Source organism: Phodopus roborovskii, unplaced genomic scaffold (genome assembly GCF_943737965.1).
Source record: "Phodopus roborovskii unplaced genomic scaffold, PHOROB, whole genome shotgun sequence".
NCBI lineage: Eukaryota > Metazoa > Chordata > Mammalia > Rodentia > Cricetidae > Phodopus > Phodopus roborovskii.
This window is the reverse complement of record NW_026126540.1, coordinates 31292994-31320673: the sequence shown is the minus strand read 5'-3', so window position 1 is coordinate 31320673 and position 27680 is coordinate 31292994. Positions and strand designations below refer to the sequence as shown.

The following is a 27680-nucleotide window of genomic DNA, read 5'->3' as shown; positions in this document are numbered from 1 at the left end:
GTGTGTGTGTGCCAAACAATATAATATCAAATGCATATATATACACATACATACATACATACGTGTGTGTATGTATATATAATACATATATATGTGTAAATATATATGCCTAAAAACTTGGAGTTAATTCTGTGAAATTTCTAGGAAAAATTTAAAAGTATAAAACTGTTAATCATTTAAAAAGTTACTGACTGTCTGACCCATTGCAAATATGAATCTCCTTGATGATTTTAGTGTAACACAATCCTTCTGATATAGTCATCTATCTTTAGCATTATAGTTTTGTAAGTTTAAAAACCAAACCAAAAATATTATTACCCATTTTATGTCCTTTATTTTGTCAGTAGCTGATTTACTACCATTGTTTTAAAAGTGTTCTGGTACGCAAGTTAATGTGTGATGCACAGTGCTTTGCTCACTGTATTCACTAAAGCCTTAAATTTCAAATATCTTCACAATTTTGTTTTTTTCTGTTAAAATTTAAGCCTAGAAAACGATTCCGAAAAGTTACGATCTAAAAATTTTCTAGAATATTTTAGAACCAGAGTGATGTATTGAAAATAGCTTAGTCAGTTTCCCTAGTTTCTTAAAGAATAGAGAGTAATTTGTCAGTTTTGGTATCCAGCACAAATCCCCAAAATATAATAGGTACTATAAGTAGTTGAATGAATCTATTTAATTTTTTTGCAAAATTGTCACTTTTAGCATGTATTATATCATTTTTCTTTATATTTTTCTTATATCCTTAACCTAAAATGTTTTTTTAACCTTCCTTGTCAGAAGAAAAAAAGAAATATTTTTTATTAGTTTTAATTATCACTTTTAAAATAGTCTGTGATATATTGAATAGGTGTGATTGTTTTGAAAGTTAATCTTAAAATTTGAAATTATTTTCCATTACATGTATCATATACTATATGTACATAACTATGTATTTGTTTCTTTCACTCTGTTTTTATTAGTTTTTAAGTTTATAATGGATTCCTGCTTTTTTTAAAAAAAAAATAATAATTGGTCAAATTTCATAGCAAAATATGATCTCAGCTATATAATTTTTGTACATTGTTATCTTCAGCAAGTATTTCTATTAAGAGACAGTATTTTGAATTGTAAAATAACATTATGTCCATAGAAGAGACAGGACTGATTGAATGTTTCAAGATTCATTCTAAATTTATGTGTAACTTCTGAGAAACTCTGTTTAAAATGCTTCCCTTCTCATCCTCCTCTCCTCTACAGATTACTATAATCCTGATTTCTTCGTTTTAGTGTCCTTATAGGTTTTAGGCCAAATATACATTCAGTCTCTTTATTTTTTTAGGTACTGTATGAAATATATATTTTAAAGGCTCTTTGGCAGCAAGGCAAGTGTGGTAATGCCAGTGAAGATGTGTAAAAGTAATATAATTATCCCTAACTGCCATTCAACAGTTGGCATTTTGTTTAAGACCCTGTTATATTCTTTAGAGGGAAAAGTGCAGTAAAATCAACCTCAGGAGCCCCAAAAGTAGTTTAGGGTGCAAAGTCCTGTGTTAACCCACCCTTTCTTTAATCCTAGTAAGTTCTTGAGCATGTTTGGCTGTCTTATATAATAGTAAGATTTGTTTAGTAAAGGCCAAAAATGAAGAGAACAATGTAAATATTGTGTAAAAAGTTAAACTCCTAGATGTGGTCATTGTAATTTAAGAAAAGCAGCACTTAAGAGAAAACAACACATTGTAACAGGGTTCAAGCAGAGGGATATTTTTCTCTCTTTTTAAATTAGGGAAGGAGATCTTAAAAAGGGGAGTGAGGAGACTGGCCTCCTGAGACAGGACAGAAATAGCAGGAGAGGAAAGAGGGGCAGGAGGTGGGAGGGAGAGAGAGGATGAAGAAGGATGGGAGGTGGTTAGAGGCCTTTTATAGAGGAACAATAGTGAATAGGTACTCTTAGTGCAGCAGCTGAGGGACTACCCTGTCAGGACCCCATCGGCAGGCCAATACAGATGCCTGAATACTAACAGTGGTGGTATACACCTTTAACCCCAGCACTTAGGAGGACCCAGAGACAGGCAGACATCTGTGAGTTTCAGGCTAGTCTGAACTTCACCGTAAGACTCTGTCTCAAAAACAAACAAACAAAAAATTATAGCCAATTCTTCAGGTAGTTATTATGTGTGTTGAAGCCATGTTAAAATCACTTAGCCTGTAAGGATGAAAAACTTAGCCCCTCTATTCAAAAGATTAATCTTTGAAATATATGTATATGTGTCATCCTTTAAAAAAAAAAAAAAAACTTAGAATCCAGTGGTCAGCTCTAGCTCTATTATTTGATTATCAGCCACTTATCATTGCCTTTTTCGGTCAGATCTAATTATCTAAGAGAAGTATCATTTATAAAATTATTTATTGAGTTCATATCACATTATAACAGGCCTTCTGGAACATATGATGAAAGCATAATCCCTACAATTCTGTAAAACACATGTTCTCATTACAGAGAATATAAGGTGTATTTTTCCAGAACTGGATATTATTGAACATGTCAGAAAACAACCTGTAATCAAAATGTGAATTAATCCTTGAAGAAGTACATATCGTATTTCAGAAAGAAAAGCATGGCCCTTCTCAACAGTGTAAGAACAGAGTCCAGAGGTACAAAACTCATTTAAAAAAAAAAAATCTCATTATTAAAATGAAGTGGGATTGATTGTTATGTCCCACTTTTTTATATGTATTTTAGTGTAAAATATTTCCTTAGCTATACTCATTATCTTTAGTAAAATTCACATTTCAGGAGAGTAGCCTGTTTGTGATATTGTCTCCCTTTATCCATGACAAAACATCCAAAACAGATTACCCTACTTTGAGAAACCAATTTGCTGAGGAGTTAAGGGATGTATATATCAACTTTCAACTAGTTTTGAAAGCCTCACCATGTACAAGGTATACTATGCTTTTTTAAAATTGCTTTGCTAAATGGCATAGTTACATGAAAATTAAAGAAAAAATTTAACTACTTACTAAAACATTAACTTATTCAATCTTCTGTTCAGGTTTTGTTGTTTGGAATAGAAAATGAATTGGGAGAACCTTTTGGGTTATAACTTCTTAAGGTGATCTCAGTGGATTAAATATTAACAATTTTCATTTAGCTCAAGAAGATAAGCTATGTGGGTAATATAATGGAGAAAAGCATTCAGTGGCCATGTGTCTTCTCTCCTGTTTTGTTTATAGTAGTGACTAGGATGTTCCAGGATATATATAGTTTCATAACTCATTAAAATTGTATTTACAAATTAGGTCTCCAGTTTGTGAAAGTTACTGCTTTATATAGTATCATACTGCCAACGTTTTTCTGGTAGCCCAAAGTCCGGACATTGTGCTGTCAGAGTTTGTGCTTTTATTTGACTTGCAGTTCCATGTTACAGCCCTTTGTTGTGTCAGGGTAGGAACTTAAAGCATCACTCCTGCCAAGTGCAGAGAGGGCCTTTCTGCCTGACACATGTGTGCTTTTGCTCAGCCAGCTCTCTTTTACACAGTCCAGGACCAGCCCATGAACTGGTACTGCCATATTTGGAATGTGGCTTTCTCACCTCACCTGACAATCCAGACAGTCCCCCATAGACTAGACCTGGCCTCAGACCAACCTGGATAATTCCTTATTAAGACTGTTTTCCTTGGTGATTCTAGGTTATGTCACATTGACAGTTAAAATGAAGCAGAACAGTTTGTGTCTAAAATTGTTTATTTTTTCCTTGAAGGCTATAGAAAAACATCTTATTAAGAAATCCAGAGGAGGTCTTGTCTTCATTGGAGAATGGAAGAATGGACACTTGGAAAGGAAAATGGGTCATTTGGCCTGCTTTGCTGGGGGAATGTTTGCACTTGGAGCAGATGGTTCCAGAAAGGACAAAGCAGGTCACTATTTAGAACTAGGGGCAGAAATTGCACGAACATGCCATGAGTCATATGACAGAACTGGTAAGAATATTAATAAGGCTAATGACTTAGTCTAAAATAAGATCTCAGTTAAACATGTTTTCAAAAATTAGAAGGAAAGTAGCATATTTGTATTGTTCACTTCAAAATACTGCACACTAAAATAGTAGATAATTTTTTTCAACTTCTAATTCGAAGAATATGTTTCCAATATAATTATTAAAAATTCTGGGGGAATTTTTGTTTGTTTTATTGTGTAATATTTAGAAAATAATTGTGGTAAACACAAAAGGTAGAATATTTGGCATAATGTTTTATTTTTTTAATAAAAATCCAAAACTGTTAGTTTATATCACTATGCTTATACTCTTAAGACAATAGAAGGAACCAAAGGAGAATAGTCATTACCTCCAAAGTACAGTTGCTATCTGGCTATCAGACAGTTTGCCTTTTGCTTAATTCACCAATAATTTTTATATGTTTTCTTAAGAAAATCCTCTGGCATTACTTTGGGAAAATATATATTTTCTGACCCTCTGTGGTTTAGAGTTGAGATAGTTTTTATTGCTAACAAAAATTGGTTCAGAACACAGATACTGTGCACATTCACAGGTGGATAGTCAGCGTATGGAAGGGCTCCTTACGGGCACAGTAAAGAAAGGGGGTGCAAAGTACTGGGCTAGACCTGCAGTTCAGTTTGGCTTTACAAACATGGTTTTCTGTTTGAAATGATTAGTGACCTGGAATCTTACAAACTTGTAATTTCTGTTAGTGGTTTCAGAAGTTGAATTGTTGCTTTTCTGCAGTGACTGAAATTTCTGTTTCAGGGTTAATTTGTCTAAATATAATTGGCTTGGAATTTGTCCTTCATAAATCTATTGAGATACTTTTATGTAGTAAGGAATGGAATTTAAGGTGAAATAGATCCTTCAGTTCTATCATTGACAAAATCAGTGTTTGTTTCTTTTTAAATGTAGCTTAAAAGAATATTAATACATGCTGTTTCAGTGTTGTTGAGTGTTGGTATTAAGTCAAATGATCTGATTTATAAATAAAATTATTCCTGTGATAATATGGAGTGTAAGTTATACACTTAAGATGTAGTTAACATCTGAGTAAAATTCCATTGCACCTCTATGTCACATTGTTACTTCCCTTTCAGCTGGTGGTGGACGTCTAGGCTAATTCCCTTTCCTCCTGACTGTGAGGTGGACAGCAGTGAACAGGGATGTATAAATATCCTGTAGTACGATGTAGAGTCCTTTCAGTATGTCAAGAGGGGTATAGGCGATTCATCCAGTAGTTTTGCTTTTAATTTTTTGAGGAACTACCCGATAGCTAGTGGTTAGTGGTTAGTTTTAATCCAGTTTGACACAAAGAATCAGTTGGAGAAGAAGTCTCAATGAAGATTTGTCCCTGTCCAGATCAGGTTGGGAATTGTCCTGACATGCCTTGACCTATTCTAAAAGTGGGCAGCACCTTCCATGGGTTTGAACTCTGGATTATATAAAAGGAGAAAGCAAGGACGTATGTATAAAAGGACATAATTATATATGCATTGATTTGTTGTACTCCAGTGCTGACTGGATGTAATGTGACTAACTGCCTCAGGTTCCTGCTGCCTTGACTTCCTCACTGTGATAGACTGTGACATGGAATTCTGAGCTCTAAAATAACCTTTCCTAAATTGTATTTGTCAGAGTGTTTTATCGTAGCAATAGGAAATGAAACAAAGACCTCCTTACTGACTTTCATAGTGACATTGCTAGTTTAGACTCCCACCAACAGTATTAAGGGGTTCTCTCCCTCCCTCCCTCCTTCCCTCCCTCCTTCCCTCCCTCCCTCTCTCCCTCCCTTCCTCCTCCCTCCTTTCCTTCCCCTCCTTCTTTGTAGTTTCTTTTTTACTCTTTTTATTCTTTGGCTTTTTTTGTTCTTTGGTCTTTTGGTCGTAGAGTCTTACTCTTACTTATGAATGCCTGACCTTAGCTTGGTTAGTTTCTAGCCAGCTTTTCTTAGGTATGTTTTGCCTCTGGGCTTTTTCCTTTTCTTACTTCTGTGTATCTTACTTTCGTTCTTACTCTGTGGCTGACTGGGTGGCTTGTTCTCCTCCTCTTTGTGTTAGGATCTAGACCTCATAGGCTTTTCCCCATCCAGTTTAGCATGTCTATTGGTGTCAAACTTGTTCAGCCTTCGTTTGGGCAGTCATGTGGATGACACTTTACAGGTATAGCTTCTGACATTTCTAGGAGACACAGTCTTACTCCAGATCCTTTGGCACTTATAGACTTCTGCCCCCTCTTTTTCAGTGTGCGAGTGTTTTGTAGATGTATCCATTGGTCCTGGCCTCCATGACTGCTTTTAGTTGGCTGTGGTTTTCTGTAATGGTCTCTGTCTACCTTGATAGCACTGTTGATCAGTCTCCTATTATGATTGTCAGTTTTATGTAGCAAGTTAAACCTGTGACCCTGTTAGGGTATCTCCAAAAGCTTGCTGTTTGAATGTGCCTTTTTTAATTGTCTGTGTTTTCAACTTAGATCCTAGGATTAGAAAGTACAGTCCTAGTTTGCATTATATTTCTAGTTCTCCTGTACTCTGTCTGCTGCATTTTCTTATGGCTCTATTCATTATAAGTTTTTGGCCACCATATTTAAAAAATTCCATCTCCTCTTTAGTAATTACTTCTGCTAATTCATAATATAGTCATTTCCTTGGGAGTTGTCACTTTCATTCATTGTTGGAATTGTAGGATTAAAATTAATTCAAAATTGAATCATCTTAATGTGTTCACCGTGTGGTGAACACAGCCATTAGTAATATTTGGCTGCGTTTATGGGAAGCATTACTGACCCTCTTCATGAGATGAGTACTGCCTCAGCAGCGGTTTAAGCGTGATGTACACACAGGACATGGTTTCAGTTTGTTTTGAACACAATTTGGTGCGCTTCCCCTTTTTCATTCATAAGGCTTTGCAGGGAACAAAATCTGTTCTCTTTCTTGTATGTTTGTGAAGTTATACATGACCACTAAGCAAAATAATTTTTCAGTGAGAAGCTCACAATGCTAATTTCTATTCCAGTTCTGATGTTCTATCATTATAATTGTGGAAGTTGTTAGCTAATGTAATCTGATCACTTCTTAGTACTAACAAATTTAAAGTTAGCCTACAAAATTAGCATCCATTATGGCATTTTCACATTTTATTGCAGTAGACATTCTCTTCTGCCTCTGTTAGTCTCTTTCCCACCTAGGTATCTCGTAGTTATTACCCTGCCTATTAGGACCACATAAATACGTCTTTATTTGTATGTCTATATAGCTGTCTCTGTATAGAAACCGATATACATTCAAAGCTGGTATCTGCACATCAGAGAGAATAGACATGGTATTTATCTTTTTGAGTCTGGGATTCCTCACTGAATACAGTAATTTCCAGATCCATCCATTTTTCTGAAATTTGCTTTTCTTTAGAGAAAGGAAAAACACACAAGAAATCTAGACCAAATAATCTACTCTTGGTTGCTTTCATACTTTCATCTTAGTGCTTATAATGTTTTAGAAGTATTTAAAAAATTAGTTTTGTTTGTTTATTCTTAACAGAGTTTGATTCTGTACCAAGGATGGCCTTAAATTCAGTCTATTTCATATAGTACTAGCAAGAATAGTCAGACAAGAAAAAGAAATGAAAGACATTAAGATCAGAAAGGAAGAAGAAAAATTATCCTGATTTCCACATAGGATGATCATGTATGTTGGAAATCCTAATGAAAACTTCATATGCACACACACAAAACTCTGTTAAGATGAATGAATTCAGTGCAGTGCTAGGATACAAATCAATGTGTAAAAATCACTTGTATTTCTTTACACTAATTGCAGTCTGTTGGAGGGAGAAATCAGGAAAAGAACCCTGTTTATGATAACATCAAAATGACAAGATAATTGGAGCAGAGAGATGGCTGTGTGCTCATGCTTACTGTGTGGATTTGAAGATCAGAGTTCCTAGCACCCACTTAAAAGCCAGCCTTGGGCCTGGGAGTTTAACCCCAGCACTGGCAAGTAGAGACAGGAGGATGGCTGGGTGTGCCTGGCTGCAATATTGCAAGCTCTAGATTCAGCGAGAGACTCTGCTTCAAAAGAACATGACAGAGAGTGATGGAAGAGGTTGCTTAGGGCCTTCCTTTCCTTGGCTTCCACATGCAGTGTGTGTATACTCACACTTGTGTTCATACTCCTCCCTGCCACCCGCAAATGCACAAGAATACTCAACGAATCAATTTAACCAAAGAGAAAGACTGTATGCTGAAAATTAGAAAATATTGATGAAAACTATTGGAGGCACAAATAAAGAGACAGAATGGTATCTGTGTTCATGGATTGCATGCTATAATTACCTTTGCATTTGTTTCCAGGGTACTACTTAGCTTTTGATAGGAGTCAGATTGGGCCTCATGTTGATGTGTTGATGTATATTGTTTAGAGAGATACATCATGCCAGAGCAATAGAATTATTTGTAATTCTGTTAGAGGGAAATCTAATGTGGTTCTTTTAAAACAACTCATTTTGCAAAATAGTAACAATAAAAATAATCAAAGTTACTTCAGGGCTGGGGTGTAGCTCAACCTAGTATGTGAGATGCTCTGGGTCTTTAATACCAATCAAATAAATAAAAATTGAAACAATGGGAAGAAAAAAAAACTCACAAAAGATAAAGATTATTTCATACTTCTTTCTTTTAGGGAGAACAGTGAGTATTCCTTAAAGCACATGTTGTTTATGTAGCCTTCTTTCTTTCTTTCTTTTTCTGACACGTTACAGCGTTAAAACTAGGTCCCGAATCATTCAAGTTTGATGGTGCAGTGGAAGCTGTGGCTGTGCGGCAAGCTGAAAAGTATTACATCCTCCGTCCAGAAGTAATTGAAACCTATTGGTATCTATGGCGATTCACCCATGACCCAAGATACAGGCAATGGGGCTGGGAAGCAGCACTGGTAAGTATCCTGATTTCTTCTTTTTTCCATGCTGATTGGGCAGGGCTGCCCCCTGTGCCACATATCCTCATGAGCCACATTTCCTCATCCCTGTTACTTGATTTTGAGAACTGTACACTTCGATTTTTCTGAGGAAGAAAAGTGTTCTCAGTTTGTCTTTTGAGCAGCACAAGCAAACCTTAGAGTCCTGTTTGCTCTCTATGAGAACTTTCATAACAGTGTGCACTCGCTATTCGAGTAAGCAACTATAAGGAGTTATTTAAAAGGCAGTCTCTCAGTATTGTTACAAAATAAGCAATGTTATTTTTATTATGTCTTTTTAATGTTTAACCACTGGAGAAAAGAAGCATTGTCATATTAACCCAGATTCATAGACTAGAGGATGATTCTTGTTCATTTTACCCTGTGTTCTAATAATTCCTATGTGGATCAGTAAATTATTTTTAAAAATACAAGACAAAATGAGGTATACAAGCAGAAAGTATATGTGTATATATTTGGAAGCAGGAATTTTTTTACAGTTAATAAATAAAGGAAGCAATCCATTTACTCTTAAATAGTCAACATCCACATTAAGTGGTGGTGTGTGCTTATAATCCTAACCTTCAGGAGGCTAAGGTAGGAGCTGTCATAAGTCAGAGACTTATGCCAAGCTGGACTGCCAAGTGAGCCTGGAGCTTGCCTGGGCTTAAACTGTTCCCATATGGTGACAGGCTAGTCTTTAAAACAGGCAAAAACATTTATTTATTATTTGCATACCCCATATTATTTGTATTTGGAGAGGTTGTTGGATCCTCTGGAACTGGAATTACAGGTTTTTCTGAGCCCTCTGGTGTGGGTGCTTGGAACTAAACCCAGCCCCTGTGCAAGAGCAGAAAATGCTCAGTCCTGCTGAACTGCCAGTGCAACCTGATGGTGTGTCTGTTCTTCACATGGTCATTATGGTTAATAGGGTGCTTGTATTGCTCAGATAAAAGCACCAGTACCCGGGTAAAAGGCTTTAAAACCCAGCGGCAGCAAATAGAAACCTTGAAAAAGAAGAACTTGGACCCTGGTGGTGCACACCTTTAATCTCAGCAGTCAGGAGGCAGAGGCAGGCAGATCTCTGTGAGTCTGATGCTAGTCTGGTCTACAGAGTGAGTTCAAGGACAACCAGAACTGTTACACAGAGAAATCCTGTCTTTGAATTGAGAAAGAGAGAGAGAGAGAGAGAGAGAGAGAGAGAGAGAGAGAGAGAGAGAGAGAGAGAGAGAGAGAGAGAGAGAGAGAGAGAGAGAGAGAGAGAGAGAGAATGAGGGAGACATTTGCGCCTGCAAGATACTCAGTGGCTTTCACTTAAAAGTAGAGTTGTAAGTACATTGTTTTTGATGTAATACATTTGATTTATATGTATTCAAGGACACAAGAAAAAGTACACAGTAAGCATTCTAAATTCCTGTCAGGTATTAGTAGTTAAAAGAGAATAAATTGCTCTGCTCAATTTCTCCATCTGAAAAATAGAGCTGTTAACCTCCTAGGATTATGAAATTTAAATGCCAGTGCATGTGAAGCTCTTAGAATGGCCTCTGGCAGATTGTCAGCTCTTAAATAGTCACCATTACCATCTAGGCATGTAGGGGTATACTTGCTGCTACTTCTCACCACCTATGGTGCTTAACTAATAGGAATGTGTGAATACAATGTCTCAGAATACAGTGTGGTTACAATAAATATCTCTTATTCATTACCTCTACCCTATAAAGCTCCTAAATAATACATTTTTAGGATGTTATGAATTAGTATTTGTTCTTGGGAGTGATCACATTGAAATTCATTTTGTGTGTGTGTGTGTGTGTGTGTGTGTGTGTCTGTGTGTGTGTGTGTGTGTGCACTAATGCATGTGTATGTGGAATTCAGAATATAATCTCATGTTCCTCTTGTGCCTTACCCTTACACATTTTAAATAGGGTCTCTCATTGGCCTAAGACTTCACCAAGTAGGCTAGTCTGGCCAACCAGGCTAGCAAGTTCCAAGGATCCACCTTCATGTGCCTATGGCTTTAACCATTGCTGGGATTACAGAGCACACCATTGACCTCTGTTTTTTACATGGATTCAGAGGAGCTGAACTCAGGTCTTTACTTTTTTTTTTTTTTTTTTTTTTTTTTTTTTTACATGGATTCAGAGGAGCTGAACTCAGGTCTTCACTTTTCAAGACAAGTGCTTTATGAGCCATTTCCTCCACCCCTAATTATAAGCTTATTTCTGTCTTGATTTGTGCCAGACAGCTCCCTAATTCAGAAAGAATTTCTTGACATTTAAGTCAAGAGAATACAAGCTTACTGTAGAGAGATTATAGTGTTAGAGAGGGAAAGACATCCCAGTACAAGTTTGGTTTTTTTTTTTTTTCCCAGTATGAGACTATTTCTATTTGATAACACTATGCTTAGGCTTCATGTATAATCAGTTATAAAAATACCCAATTTTCCTACAGAAAATGAGTGTGTGTTTTTCTTTTTAGTAGAGACAGGTTCTCACTAGGTAGCCCTGACTGTCTTAGAACTCACTTTGTAGACCAGGCTGGCTTTGAACTCACAGAGACCTGTCTGTCTGCTTCCCAAGTGCTGAGATTAAAGATCATTATGTCCATCCTTTCTGTGAACTTTTGAATGCAGCCTTTCAACAACTTCACAATTGAATTGTATTCTCTGCTCTCCTTCACAGGCTATTGAAAAGTATTGCCGAGTCAGTGGTGGGTTTTCTGGAGTCAAGGATGTGTACTCCCTCACGCCCACGCATGATGATGTACAGCAGAGCTTCTTTCTTGCTGAAACATTAAAGTAAGCATGTACTACTCAAAAGTGTTTTAAGTAAGCTTATTTTAGGTGGCATATGAAAAAAAAAGTTGTTCCTATTACTGAGGCAATATACAATGTTGCTGTATAGGTATATATTAGATAATTAATCATATCATTCAACTCAAATAATTAGTTCTTTATAGTGACAACTTTTAAAATTCTGGCTTTCTGAAACGTAACATTATCTATAATCACCCTTGCTGCAGTAGCACACCAGAACTGCTTTCTCCCCTATGACTGACAGTACTCACTGGTCCTCTGGCCCTTCCTCCTTCTCTCCAGGCTCTGGTTGCTGCTCCTGAGCACTCACTCTTTTTACATTCCACATGTGAAGAAGATCATACAATTGCTTGCTTTTTGTGCCTGACATCTTTCTCTGGACATAGTAATTTTTAGATCACCCAGGCTGATAGAAATGACATTGTAGATAATGTGCCACGTTTTCTTTATCTATTCATAAACATTTTTGTAGAGTAGTATTGATGTAAGGTTACTACTTATGTTACTATATGTTACATGTACTATGCTTATTACAAGAGTTTTATGTAGTTGGGTTAGTAAATATTAAGCCATGTCTTAAAAAAAATGACTGTAAGTATAAGATAGCTATTTTATCAAATAAATGTTCTGTTGTGGTGGTGCAGATCTCTAATCCTGAAACTCTGGAAACAAGCTATAACAGGCTTTTCCTTTTGGGCCATCAACCAGCTCCCAAATGATGACATGGAGACTCCTTTCTAGTTATGAATACTTGACCTAGCTTAGGCTTGTTTCTGGCTAGCTCTCTTTAACTTAAAATAACCTGTTTCTCTTCATCTACCTTTGCCTCCGGGCTTTTTAACCGTTCTTTCCTCCTGTATATCTAACTTTCACTGCTTCTCATGTCTGGCTGGCATTCTGGCTTCAGGTGTGTCCCTCTCTTTCTCCCTTGTTCTGTCCTTCTCTCTTCTCTCCTTTCTCCTATTTATTCTTTCTGCCCACCAGCCGTGTCTGTCCTTCCTGCCTAGCTATTGGCTATTCAGCTTTTTATTAGACCAATCAGGTGCCTTAGGCAGGCAAGGTGAAACAAATGCAACACATCTTCACATCATTAAATACACATCCTTACATTGTTAACAAATACAGCATTAAAAATGTACACATCTTTGCATAATTAAACAAATGTAGTACAAATAAATATAACACATCTTTACATTTTAACAAAAGCAGTAAAAGCAAATGTAACACATCTTTACATTTTAACAAAGGCAGCAAAAATGCATTTTTGCTTAGTTAAAACAATACTTCACAAGAACAAGACCCAAGCATTACCAACCCTGGGCCATCCTGAGCTATGTACATATGAACATATATAACAAGGCTTTGTCTCAAAAAATAACAATTAATCAGGTAAAGGGGTTGTTAGTACCTTTAAATAAGTTATTTTGTTTCTTTGGTGTATTTTATGATCACCTAGAAAACTCCTTAAAGCATAGATTCTATGGTAACTACAAAATTTTAGTAGTCTGAGGTAGAGCCTGGCAGTATGGTGGTCATCTTTGGACCCAGCTGACTTCAGATTACATCTCTTAGGAATGCTTCGATGGTACTAAATGATAATGTAGCCATCATTGACCATTTCTCCCCATAAGGTTTTGTACAGATAGATGTAAAGGGAAAAAAGACAATTTGGAGCTTATACTCAAAAGCCCAGGTGGCTTGGGCTGGAGTGTGTGTGTGTTGGGGGGGGGGGTGGAGACATTAATTATATATGTATGCTGTCTTAAAGGCATGCAAAGCAAGTATCTCTTATCACAAGTAACTGAATTTCATGTTTGTTTCCTGTATCTTACACATGGGTGACTTATAAGGATATCATTTTCCCAGCAAATGTTTACTGCCCAGTACTACTCAGATCACTTGGGAATGTATCAGCAACACAAAGGATGAGTATCCTGCTGCACTCTGATATAAATATAGTTTATTATTTATGTCTGGCCAGCGGGATCTCACACTGATAAAAAGTATAGTTCATTTATATCTGGCATGTTAGAACTGAACAGTACACACATCTCAAAGTGAATTATCCTGTGGATCCATATTTTTTCTTTTATGAATACTAGTCTTAATGTTTTTCAATGTCCTTTAGACTCTAACTTAGTGCTATTTCTGCTTTTCCTTTTAATATATCAGTATGCTGTGTGCATTTATTTTCTTGCTGCTTCCTTTTACTCCTTTCCACATCTATAATTGACCCTATTCCAGACAGTTTAGAACATTACCCTGGTCCTGGTTTCCCAACTCTGGTCCTTCCTTGTTTTCGTGTATCCTACCTATGTGGTTAGGCTTGCATCTATATAAAGTCGTTGTAAGAGCACTGGACCATAAGACAGAGTGACAGCTTGAGTTATTCAGTGCTATATCCTAGCTAAATGAACATGTCACAGTACATTTCTGTGCTTTACATGTAAAGCTGTGCAGTTTGACACCCTAGCTCCTATATGCTACACACACACACACACACACTAGTGGGGATCAAGCCCAGGACCTTGTTAGCACAGAGTTCACAAGCTTTCTACCACTGATCTATATCTTTAGCCTTTTGCTTCTTGTTTCTTTTGCTACCTCTCACCTGTCACCATAGCTATCTAGTTTTTCCTTTCCATATACACATATGTACATGTAGTTTTTCTCATTTAAAAACAACACTGGTTTTCCTGATAAATTGAGAGTTTGTAGCATTTGGTATTTCACAATGGCTTTTAAGAAGGGATGAAGTGTGGTTGACACACAAAAGGCACAAAAGTCAATGATACATCCTTTATAAAAACTGATGTCATAATGTTAAGATAAGGTAAAATAAAATTCTGTGATGGTCAGAATTATCAGTCTTGGTACTTTACAGACAATTGTAGGTTAGCATGGCCCCTTAACTTCTCCGATGTCAGTTAATTCAGACAAGCTCAGAAAGAGGCTGAGACGGTTCTATCAGATGTGTGTTTGGTGTGAATCCAGTAAAGGCTAGCACTATGTTTTAACTATTACAAGTGGTATCTGATTGGTATGGCAGTGGTGTAATGAAGTCAAAGTAGTGTCCTTGACCTGAACTAAGGGCTATTTTACCTTTTATATTTTGCCATGGAAGCTGTCCTGTGAATTAGCTGTTGTGATAGCTTTTCACCCTGAAAATACAAATGGCTCTATGCTGTTTCTTTCATTTTCTTTGGTAGTTCCTGCATTATTTATTATGTATGTTGATGGCTTAATGAAATACTATATAACGAGGAAATCAGTAGATCCTTTACCAGTTCTTTTCTTAAAAGTTTTTTACTCTACAAAATAAAATACATTCAACATGTCAAAAACCCACAAATATATTAAGTTCATAAGAGAGTTATTAACAAAATAGTCTTTTGGAGGCACAATAGTTGTTTAACTTGAAAACCCTGAAGGAGGTACAATGGAAGTTGGGCTGTTTTAACCATGGTGGAGGCTGAAGTCGTATGAATTAGTGTTTGGGAACAACCACGAAGCTGACAGTAAAACATCGTGCTGGGCTTTCCAGCTCTGGTGTTGAGTGGTTCTCTGCAGAAAGACTCAGTAAGAAGGGAAATGAAAAGATAGTGTTGACATTTCCAGTGTGGGTAATTATGAGGATTATGATGGGAGTTTAAGAAGAAATAGATTTTCAGAATTAAAAATTACTTTTAATAAATATTTTTGAAGAAGCAGTTCAAAAGATAAATTTCCAAAGACTGAGAATGAAGAGTGAAGAGAGCATCTATATAATCTCTTAGGGTTGTGTCTACCTAACAGGATATTCCAGTTCAATTTGTCCAACCAAACAGCATTCACTTATTTATACTTTCTTGAAAGCCATTAAAATACCTGTGAACACTTAACTACTGAGATGATAGAGGTTAAAGACAACTTCTGTGAACACGTTTAAAAGACAGAACAGAGAAAGCTAAGTAATTGTGTTGGAGGAGTTAATTTGAACAAACTGATAGACTAGTAACTGCTGGACACCTTTGAAAACTGGACTTTGAGAGTGGGGGTGGGGAATGTTTACATGGGAATATTAGACTCTTATTTCTATCCTGCCTTATCTTTGTCCCCCTACATGGAAAGAGATTTCTTAAGAGAGTAACCTCAGCTATGGGACCTGTGGACTTTGAGGTAGCAGGCATTATTGAAAGTACCTAGATGACTGAAAGGCTTCCTTTGGGGAAGTTCACTAGCTCACAGAAAAGAAAAAAACCTTGATAGTGACACATGGGATTCCTCATTAAGACAAAATAACCATGTCCTCACCCACTGCCCAGTGGCAAAATCCTAGTAAATACCAACCTGCCTACTGCTTCTAATTTGCCTTTCAGTGTTAATGAGCTGCCCTGGTTTCAAGTGTTAATGAGCTGCCCTGGTTTAGGAATAGTTAATACTGTGTGTAAGATTTGGGGTGTGTGTGTGTGTGTGTGTGTGTGTGTGTGTGTGTGTGTGTGTGTGTGTATGTATGTATGTATGTATGTATGTATGTATTCACGCTATGAGATTAAGAGGGTAATTCACCCAGGTTGGTTTACACAAGCTTAAGAGATTTCTTCAAGATTCAATGTGTAGAATGCTCATATACAAATAGGTAGATATTATCACCAGTTTTTCTAATTGCAAGAAAGAGCTGCAGGTTTTTTTTTTTTTTTTTTTTTTTTTTGGTAAGGGCTGTTATGTCTATGGGTTTAGTAAAGTGGTAGCTGATAAAAATGTCTATGCTGCAGGAGTGAGGCCAGCACTGGAAGCAGCTCTCTCTAGCAACCCTCACATTGTTGGTACATTTATCCCCTTGAATTCTCTGTGGTTTTAGACTTTTGTATCACCTACTGGCATCAACCAGTTCATCTTAAAAACTTGGGGAGTAATTTCTATCTAACTTTAGTGTCTACACCTCTTCCTCTGTATTTTTTGTCAGTTAGGTTTCCATTGAATCTCACCTCAGTTAACATTTATTTGGACATCTGATAGAAAAAATATAGATACTGATGTTACCTCTCAACCAGTTTTTCTGAGTTCATATGCATCCAGCATCAAGGAGCTAAGAGAAATCAGAGATTAGTGGGAAACTGTCTTCTTACCAAATTTATTACTAAAGGAAGCAAGGCAGCAAAAATTAGCAGATTTGCCGTGTTGTCTGCTGCCACTGATAATAAAGTCTCTGTGGCAACAATTGTGTTTGTAAGTCTCCATGTCTAAAAGTCACTCTTCTAGTGTTTGAATATCAAGTGTTTTAAATAAATTCATCAGAATTAGTCATTTAACTTTTCCTGTAGATTAAGAGTACAGGTTACAAAGCCAAACGGAAGTTCTTGGGAAATACTGAGTATGGAAATTTCAGCATTTCCCCTCCCTTCCTGTTTGGGCCATTGTTCCCACTTCTTTGCTCTTGACTTTAACTAGGGGACCCAGCACTTTCACATAGACATTCAATGTATAGAATGCTCATATACAAATAGGTAGATGTTTTCACAATTTGTTTTCACTATGAATTTGTTTTTAAATATAAATAATCAAAGTATAGAAAGATACAAAATATGAACCATGTCATCCAGCAAGTGCTTATTGTTGAGAGCCTGATCTGTGTTGGCTGTTGTTTCCATATATCAATGTGCATAAGTAAATATCTTGGAGAGTAATCCTGTAGTAGTTTACATCCTAAAAACTCTCCCACTCTTTCCTAACTTATAGTTGCTCTTTTGATAGCCTGTTGTGAAGAAATGCCATGTGTGTTTTCTTCCCCATCATTTGCTCCCCCAACTCTGCTTTGTCTTCGTTGTACTTTTACTTGATAATACAGATGTTTGTGTACTTTATCTGCTTCTACCAGCAGAATTAAGTTTTACAATCAAGGGTCTCCTTAACATCTACCACATGGTACTCAGTAAATGAGTATTGAGTCTGTTCAATAATTCTTTGCTCTGTTATGTGAGTTGAGTGTTTGCATCTCTGATCACATACATAAATTTTAAAAAATGTGTTTATTTATTTATTTGTGTGTGTTGGTGTTTTGCCTGCATGTATGTCTATGTGAAAGTGTTGGGTCCCCTGTAACTGGAGTTAAAATCAGTTGTGAGCTGCCATCTGAGTGCTGGGAATTGAACCTGGATCCTTTTGAAGAGCAGCCAGTGGTCGTGCGGTCGTGTGTGTGTGTGTGTGTGTGTGTGTGTGTGTGTGTGTGTGTGTGTGTGTGTGTGTGTGTGTATGTATGTGTGTGTTGATTTTTCAAGACAGGGTTTCTCTGTATCGCTTTGGAGCCTGTCTTGGAACTAGCTCTGTAGACCAGGCTGGCGAACTCCCAGAGATCCTCCTGCCTCTGCCTCTGGGTGCTGGGATTAAAGGTGTGTGCCACCACCACCCGGCTTCAGCCAATGGTCTTAACCACTGAGACATCTCTTCAGCCCCCACTTAAATAATTTTTAATTGTGTGAATTTTTTTCAGTCCCAGTTATACTTTTAAGACATTATCTGATTGGTCTATGTCCAATTTTAAGTTGTTTTATACATCATCCTTTTACCTTACTTTTCTCTATAGTAGCTGTCTTAAAACAATTTTCTTTGTTTTATTTTGTATCTGTTAATTTATTTTCCAAGGCAAGGTTCTTTGTGTATTCTTGTCTGTCCTAGAACTTGCTCTGTAGACCAAGCTAGCCTTGAACTCAAAAAGATTCTCCAGCCTCCTGAGTACTGGGATTTAAGGCTTGCATATGCCACCACACCCAACTTACAGCATAATTTTCTAAACATTCTCAAAGTAGAATGTAAATTTCCTAGAATAGATAAGGTTTTTTTATTCTTTTTCTTATTTTATCTTCATAGGGCTTGCACATACATGTTTTAATATTTAATATATTCCAGATGAAGACTTGAGTCACTTGACTCCCAGGGAGACAGCTGAAAACAACAGCAGTTATTTTTATATGGTCTTATAAAAACAGGAGTGGCATTAAGAAGACAGTATCTATGTCCTTCCCTGGCTGTGGCATAGGGCTAGATTCAGTGCTAGCAGTGACTAATAACTGGTAGAGGAATTGATAAACCTGGAACCCAGGGTTAACTGTGAAAACCAGAGGAATCAGAGTTGTGGGGCTGTTTTCAGAAGAGTTGAAGGCTCCAATGAGCTAAAGAAGGAACTGTGAAATAATATACCTCTTAATAGAAGTTATAAATGTAGGAGACCTATAGAAGTGGCTCTCAAACTGGAGCAGCATGAACCAAAGTCATCTCAAAGGATTTCTCACCAAGGCTTCTTACTAATAGGTCTAGAGTGGAGCTTAAGAGTGTGCACTGCTGGCAAGCTCACAGGCCTTTCTTACAGCTGCTGGTCTGTAGAGAGCTCTTTGAGAACCACTGACGCCCACATTGGTGGAAGTGATTAAGAATCAAGAAACTAACTGCTGACAGAGCAGCTGCCATACCATGTCAGGTGGCAAAAACCTTACTTAACTAACCACATAGGTTAGTCTCATTGAGTCTCTGGAGTACTGGAACCATGGTTTTCCGTCATTAATTCTTCTATTGCATGTCGCAGTGCAGTCCAAATGCTTAGATATTTTCACCTTCAAAAGTATGTACTTCAAAAATATCTTGCCTAGCCTATTTTGCTACAGTAGAGGGAGCTGTAACACAAATTGAACTAAGTGGCAACAACAAAATTTTTGCCTTTACATTTTTGTCAGTCGTTATTGAAGTATTCTAAGTGAAGTGGTTCGTTGGTGTTTTATCAGATTCATTAGACTGGAGAACTACTACCACATTTAATATAGTTGTGTTCTGTGTAATGATGTTTCAATCAGTGATAGACCACATAGTACACAGTTGTCCCATGGAATTCTATAATCAGCTGACCATCTTAGTTTCTGTTGGTCCTCTGTAGTGTTCATACACTGAGGGGATCGCCTGACTGCATTTGTCCAAACCCAGCCCTGTGGCTCCGTGACACCTGACTGCAGAGAATACACCTCCACCTTTGTTTTGCAGTCACTTCTATCCACACCCAAACTGCTCTGCCCTCTCTCACTGTACATTGCCTGCTTTAGAAACTGATCGGTTTGGGGGCATTTTAATTTGGCATTTTATCAGAGTGGTTCATGTTACAGTTATCAGTAATAATTCCTTCCCAGTGGTGTGCTACTTAGTATTCTGTTGGGGTAAGCACATTTTGTTTATCTCTTTACTTCTGATGGTCTATTAGATAATTTTGAAATGAATAAAGGAAAAATGATTACTTGATTATAATAATGTATTTGCACTTGCCTTTTTTAATTTAAATTTTGCCCATAAACTGATTTTATGTAATATGCTATTATCAATCAGTTATAATTGTTTACTATTATTAAATAAAATTTGAAGTGGTTTTAGGTGTAAGTACTAGGTTAATGAAGGAAAGAAACTGAAATAATGTTAACTGATATGAAAGATGTTCACAGGTTGCATAAAATAGAAATCAGTTGTGTAAAATGAGGGCCAGCTTGGAAAGTACATGGAATAGAAGAAAACTTCATCAGCTTGATAAAGGAACACATACGAAAAAAACAATTAACAGCATTTTGAAAAAAGTATTTGGTTCCCTCCTAAGATTAATAACAAGACAAAAACATCTTCTCTCTTCATTTTTGTTTAACATTATACTTGAAATTCTAGCCAGTGCTGTCAAGAAAGAAAAAGAAACAGAAAGATATCATCCAGACTAAAAAGGAAGAAAAGACTGTTTTAAAGAAAGAATGTGATAATCCATATAAACAATGCTATAGCTCTCACCAAATAATAAAACTAGTGAATGAATCTAGCAAGGTTGCAGATACAGGCTCAGTATGCTCAAATTAATTGTTTATATTAGCAGTGAGCCGTAAGAAGTTAAAAATGAAGAAAACCACATACAAATAGCATAAAGATAAAATATTAATGGGCAAATCTTGATAGAATGTTAAAGAACTGCAGAACTGCACACTGAAAATTAAAATCAGTGCTGAAGGAAGACCCAAATAAATGTTCAAAGTTCTAGAAATTTGATATTAATTTTCCCCAGATTTAATGTGTTAATTATATGAAACTACTCACAATTTTAGTAGTTTTTTTTTTTTTTTTTTTTGGACAGGTTGTTTCTGATTACAAAGGATCTGGAATAACCAAAACAAGTTTGGAAGAGAATGAAGTTAGAAGTGTAACAGTAGTTTTGTCAGGACTGCCAGCATGCAAATAATGACTGAGAGACTAATCATTAAGTATGAATGCTTGGCCGTAGTTTAGGCACTTTCACAACTAGCTCTTAGAACTTAATTAATCCATTTTTTTTTTTTTAATCTACCTTCTGCCATTTGTCTTGGTTACCTCTTTTTGATACAGCTCCAAGTCTGCTGGTGAAGTTATGTGCCTAGAGTCCTCTTCCCAGTTTCTCTCTCTCTCTGCCCAGGAGTCCTGCCTATTCTTTCTAGCTACTAGTCATTTATCTCTTTATTAAACCAATCAGAAGGTGTCTTAAGCAGACATCCATCTTTTCAGTGGAAACAAATATCCTATAACATTTCCTCCTTTTCGTCTTAAAGGAAAGGTTTAGCTCTAACATAGTAAAAGTATACACAGTAAGAACAATTATCAGGCACAAATTACATTTACAATGTCTAGTCCATTTGCATTTGGCAAATTAAAAGAAAAATACTATGTTATCCCCCCTATATTAGTGGGTTCAGAGTTTTATACCTAAACCACTTTCTTGAGTTACCACCCTAAAAATATCTTTTTAGAACTTAAAACAATGTAAGCTTTTATGTCTCTCAACCTTACAAACTTTACACCTCTTTTGTAAGTTTCTTTTCTGAATTTGGTAACAAGGAAAACTGTTTAACTATCTAGTCTTAAAGCCCCTCAAAGGTCTGAGAAAGATGTAATATTACCTGTGTAAACAGTAAGTACAGAGCAAGCAAATTCCAAATAGATATGACAGAAACAGCTGGCTGTCTGGACATTCACCCCAAGATTCCTCTGCAACATTGGGGCATCTGTATGATGTGCGGTAATGCTCTTGTTCACCGAAAGATTTGTCACTCATATTGGTTCAATAAAATGCTGTTTGGCCAGTAGCCAGGCAGAGGTATAGGCAGGCTACCAGATTAGGAGAATTGTGGAAAGAGAAAAGGCAGAGATGCAGTCACTAGCCAAGCACAGAGGAAACTAGATGAGAATTCCTTACTGGGAAAAGGTGCCAAGCCACAGATAAGAATTATGGGTTAATTTAAGTTGTAAGAGTTTATTAGTAATAAGCCTGAGCAATAGGCCAAACAGTTTATAATTAATATAAGCCTCTGTGTGTTTATTTCGGACTGAATAGCTACAGGACAGAAACTTCTGTCTACGTCCATCTTCAACCTACAGGCCTAGAATATCTGACAGATGTCTATAGAGCAGGAATTCTGAAGGACTGCCCTATCTTGTCTTGGCAAAGTTCGGCAGTTGCCTTCAAAGCTACAGTGCTCAGAATGGTAGGTGTCAGAGTATTCTATAGATTCATTGCTGTACAGAATAGAGAGCTCAAGGAGGGCACTATGCATAAATGGAGGACTGATTTTAACTGAACCGATTTCACAAAAAGAGTCATGAAAGGAGGTGGTATTGACTATAGATTGCACTGAAACATTTTACTTTTTTAATTCATATACATAAATGAATTTATAACGGGTCATAACCTGAATTTAAAGCCAAAAAAAAAAACTTTATAAGGAAAAAAACTGGAAAAAAAAGTCTTTGTAACCTGAAGTTAGACAAAGATTCCTAGATATGACAGCGGAAGCAGAATCGTTAAAATAGTCTCAAAATTGAAAGCAATTATTCTTGGAAAGATTCTGTTAAGATGGTAAAAGCAGGGTATAGTGGAGCATAGCTTTAATCCCATCACTTCAGAGACAGAGCCAGGCAGATCTCTGTGAAATTGAGGCCAGCCAGAGGTTTTAGAGAGACCCTATCTTTAAAAAAAAAAGCGGGGGGGGGGGTGAAGAAAAGGCATACACTAGGATAATAATCTTTGCAAAGCAAATGATTGATAATGGACTCCTATCTACAGTATATGAGAAATTCTAGAAACTTAGCTAGAGAATAGGCATTCCAGTTAAAAAACGGGGCAACAGTTTAAAATAGGTGTCTCACCAAAGATGTCAAGATGACAAAGTACTTGAAACGGCTCTGCCTTTGCCCCCATCTTCAGGCGCCCTTCTTCCTTTCTTATCTAGTTCAACTCTCCCTTTCCTCTCACTTGTAATGCTGCACCAGGGGCACAAGAGCCACACACTGGGGCTGTACAGTTTGCATTTGGAAAGCAGACTGCACACAGTCCCCTGCTGTGTGCAACCAGGCATGTTACAGCTTCTCTGTTGGCAGCCTGGTGAGTAAATCAGTCAAGCGGGTCTAGGGATGTAGGATCAAGAGTGAGATAGAAAGTCCTGTTACCCAGTGTTCCAGCTTCTTAGTGATAAAGGCAATATGTTATCTCCTTTTACCTGCAGTCTGTTTTTGCTCTCATCCAGAACTGTAGCGGTAACAAGAAGAGACAGTAATGTATCTTTAAAAAAGTTCTTCACTGGGGCTCTGTTAAGTGGTTCTAGTTACCAACATGGAGAGGTAGATCCCAGGTTTTCTTACTGTGGGGTGTGTGTGTGTGGTGTGTGTGGTGTGTGTGTGTGTGTGTGTGTCTGTCTGTCTGTCTGTCTGTCTGTCTGTGGTGCTAGAAATGGAACCCAAGGCATTGCTCATGCTAGGCAGTGCTATATGACTGAGGTTTACCCCCCAACCCCTGACCTTACAGATTTTTGTGTATACTTTGATGACCTTTAATAGGATTCAGATTGGAATTTTCCTGACCATATTAAAGATAACAATCATTGTGATACTCCAGGTGGTGTTGTTGCAAGCCTTGAATCTCAGCACCGGGGAGGCAGAGGCAGGTAGATCTCTGTGAGTTCGAGCCCAGCCAGGGCTACACAGAGAAACCCTGTCTTGAAAAACAAAACAAAACAAACAAATAAAAAAGAAAGAAAGATTGTGGTTACTGATTCCTATTTGGTATCCAGGTGATTCCAGAGATTTGGGCTTACAGGGAAACCTTTGGCTGCTATTCACCTTCAAACTCCTTATAAATACACAATGCTTCTGAGTCCTATTTAATAGCTTCCCATACAGAAAGCTGTAGAGTCACAACTACTAGTTTTTCTCAGTATTTGCTAATAAATGTGAATCTTTAAGACTCTTATGATTCTCTGAGTCGTCAAAACTTACAATTGATATTATGTGCTTTTTAAAAGAATGTGAAAATTATGAAGTGGTTTGTCTTAGGCTGTTCTTATAATTTAGTTGTTTTATAGGCTTTGGGCAGGTGTGTGAAAATTTTAAGGGACTTTTATTTCAGCAGTCTTAATTGTACATCTTCTTCAGAACTGCTGGCTTTCTCTGCAGTCACCAGTGAGCCCATTTGACTTCTTGCTGGGTTCTGACTGACTCTGACTTCTCTTCCTTTTGTTTTAGATACTTGTACCTGCTGTTCTCTGGTGATGACCTTCTACCTTTAGACCACTGGGTGTTTAACACAGAGGCTCATCCTCTGCCGGTGTTGCACTTAGCCAATACCACCCTTTCAGGTAATCCTGCTGTTCGATGAACACAGCTCCAGAAGGACCATTCTTACCTGTGTTTTGTTTACATGGACCACTACAGAAATTGTCTGGAGAGGCGGCTTTGAAAACTTGGACCTCTGTGTCACCATGCCGGATGAAACTCTCCCCTGCAAGACTTTTCACTTGTAGATACATCAACTTTGAAATTATTCCATTTTATACCTGACCAAAACATGTTCTGGTACATGTAGGACGGAGGCCTGTTGTTCTCTGACTTTTAATGAGATGACCACATGAGAAATAATGTCTTATTCTGTATCATTAGTGCAAGCCAAGAACATAGAACACCTTCCAGGAGTTAGAGGTGGCTTTTGGAATCAATTACACATTTGTTTCCTCCCACAGTGGAGCAGCTTTCAAATCAAATATTACACATTGCTTAATCCCTCTCCTCCATTTTAATAATAATGGGACAAACTGAAGTGAACAAGAACAAAGGAACAGTGTAACTACATTGGTAGCAGGAAGACTTGGAGAAGAAACAGATACCTGGCCATGTCTGATTTTTCAAGCTCCCCATTGGATTTTTAGCAGACTGGTGACCATTTCGTTCCCAACCTAGTTCATTGAAATCTGTTTAGATTTAGTTTTTCTCTGGGGGGCATGATCTCATGAAGAAAACTTTTCAAGTTTCTTGTCTCTCCATATGGTATGCTGAAACTGGTATTTATCATGACTGCTGCTTATGAGCCCGAGTGTGGGAGTGTGCATGTAGCTCACGCTAGTGTTGGTAGCATGCAGAAGGCAGGGAAAGTGCCAGTTTGTTGCCTTGAAACCTGTTCTAAGGAATCCCTTGATTTTGTTGGCAGAAAATTATTCAAGCAAAGAAACCTGCTTTAATTACTAACGCAGTTAATAGAGTTGTTTACTCTACAACTTCATGTGGCTTGGCAAAATTCACTATACTGTTTTGCAGCTCTGCATTTGCTAGAATAAGCTGAATAGCTTTCACAACTTACTAAAGCAAAAGCAAAACATCTCAACATCCCTCAAGCAAGAGTCGGGTCCCTTATTTAATTACCTCACAGGTGTGAGCTACTCACAAAGATTTTCTGTGTTTAAGTTTCTCCAAGAATATTATATATCCAAAGAATTAATAGAATAGCTTCAAAATAATTTCCAGTGGCAAATGTGTGATATTAATCATAATTAATATCACATAATTAATCATAATCACTAAAACTGGCATAAACCTAAGGGACTTACAGATATTCTAGGGTATTTTGGGTTTTTTGGGGGTTTTTTTGTTGTTGTTGTTGTTGGGTTTTTTGTTTGTTTTTTTGTTTTGTTTTTTTTTTGTTTGTTTGTTTTGTTTTTTGGTTATTATTGCTCTGTATTTGGGGGGATAAATTTTATCAAGAACTATAAGATAAACTTTTTGTCCCTTGAATTTCTATGACTACATGGGTAATTTTCCCCTCCTTTTTATTTAGTACAGACATCATTTATTGATGATAATAAAACTTGAGAACACTATAATCTAATATTTACTTTGAATTTGAATATTTGATGAAACAGTTTATTCATGAGCTCTGCTTTGGAATTTTGGAAGCTTATTTCCTTGGTTGGTGGCTTTTCTTTCTAGCCCTCTACTAGCATATACCAGATTTAAATTGTGGAAACAGTCAATGCAATCATACATATAAAGATGACCGTCTTATACCATAAATCATCTGATCCTCAGAGTTCAGCCAGTGCTCTAGAAGCTTTCACCTCACACTTGTTCAGTATTCATAGAAGACAACATGGAGAGCGCGAGTTCTAGCACATTTCAAAATTGTAATATCTTTTACTACTTGAAAATTTTACAATGTAAATGAGAAAGGCTATTACTTTAGAAGAGAAAGAGAAGGTTTTGGTTCTCAGAAGAAAAACAAAGTGAGCCTTCCAAAACCAACACAAGCCCACTCACAAGTCAAGATAACATAAATGTCGGAGGTGGCAGAGACCAGAGCAGCAAGCAGGGAACCAGCCATCTTTCACTTTGTTCACACCAGTGCAGTGAAGGTGCCATCTTGGTTCCCCAGGAATTCTTACAGGAGACAGAACAGCAGCACCTCCCACTCCCACTCAGTGCTCTTGTCCTTCACATGATTCCAGAGCATAAGAGAGAAGACATGGGTGTGAGCAGGGCATGGTTCACACGAAGATCTTAAGATTGTCATTTTAATACGCCAACTTTGTAATGAGAACTCTGAGCTTACAATGATGCTTTTTCTTCTCTGAATACCAAAGGCATTAAAAGTCAGGTGTAAATGACTCACCAGTGTCATGTTGTATTTTGTTAATAGATTTTTTTTTTAAAGATATGTTTTCCAAAATCTATCGTTATCCATTTTGCTTACTTTCTTGCTTACTTTTTAAGCACGTCTTCTTCCATCCTTTATACCCTTGACATTTATTTCGTAGGCTTCCATTCTCAGGCTCCATACTCATTATGTTTATAATGAAAAGAACCCACCGGCCACACTTACAACTGGTGCCTCTTGAAAGAGCTGACACCTCATCTTCTGCTTTGGGCACATTGTGCAGACAGATAATACATAAATATGAGGTTGTTAAATACCCTCTACCTTCCATATTTATTGCTCATTTTAGAATCACCCTTTGGTTCAAACCAGATTTCTAGACAATTTATGAGCCAACATGAAGTTCTTAAAACTAAGAATGAACCCTTCACCAACAAGTCTCAGTGCAGAGAAGTTCTTTCTTCCAAGTGGTCTGTCCATTTTGTGCTCCTCTAATACCCACCTACTCCTATTTTTTAACTGGTGTGTGTGTGTGTGTGTGTGTGTGTGTGTGTGTGTGTGTGTGTGTGTGTGTGTGTGTGTAAAGGAAAGCCTGCTTATGGAAGGAATGAACCATTTTTGCAAAATACTGACCCTGATGTCCCCTAGGGCACCACACCTTTCCCTGGCAAGTTTTAATCAAGCAGTTTGAAATCTTGATCCCAAACTTCTTCTCTTTTCCACTCTTCATAAAAGGTTGTGCTTGCCATACTTCTAATACAGTCTCCCTGTAAGCCAGACTCTCTGAATGTGTACATGTATGAGAGAGTGAGTGAGTAAGCAAACAGCTATGGAACATTGTATATGTGCCAAGCTCTGTGCTTGGCACTGTTCAAGCCTTAGAACACATCATGTGATTCCAGTGGCATTTTCTGTATGAGAGTGGTTCATACCATTTTAAATGTTTTCCAAAATGAATCGTGTTGTGAAATTCTTAGTTTTGTATTTCATTTAAATTAA

The 27680-nt window shown here is 37.1% G+C and overlaps 1 protein-coding gene across 2 annotated transcripts in view; it reads left to right on the top strand.

The window, feature by feature from the left end:
- Positions 1-26691, top strand: part of Man1a2 (mannosidase alpha class 1A member 2) — a 107602-nt gene extending 80911 nt beyond the window's left edge. For both annotated transcript variants that reach the window (XM_051199212.1, XM_051199213.1), the window contains exons 10-13: positions 3744-3963; positions 8738-8910; positions 11613-11728; positions 24284-26691. In XM_051199212.1, the coding sequence (XP_051055169.1) occupies positions 3744-3963; positions 8738-8910; positions 11613-11728; positions 24284-24416 (642 nt within the window). In that variant the 3' untranslated portion in view covers positions 24417-26691. The remainder of the gene's footprint in view (positions 1-3743; positions 3964-8737; positions 8911-11612; positions 11729-24283) is intronic.
- Positions 26692-27680: the final 989 nt, after the last annotated feature.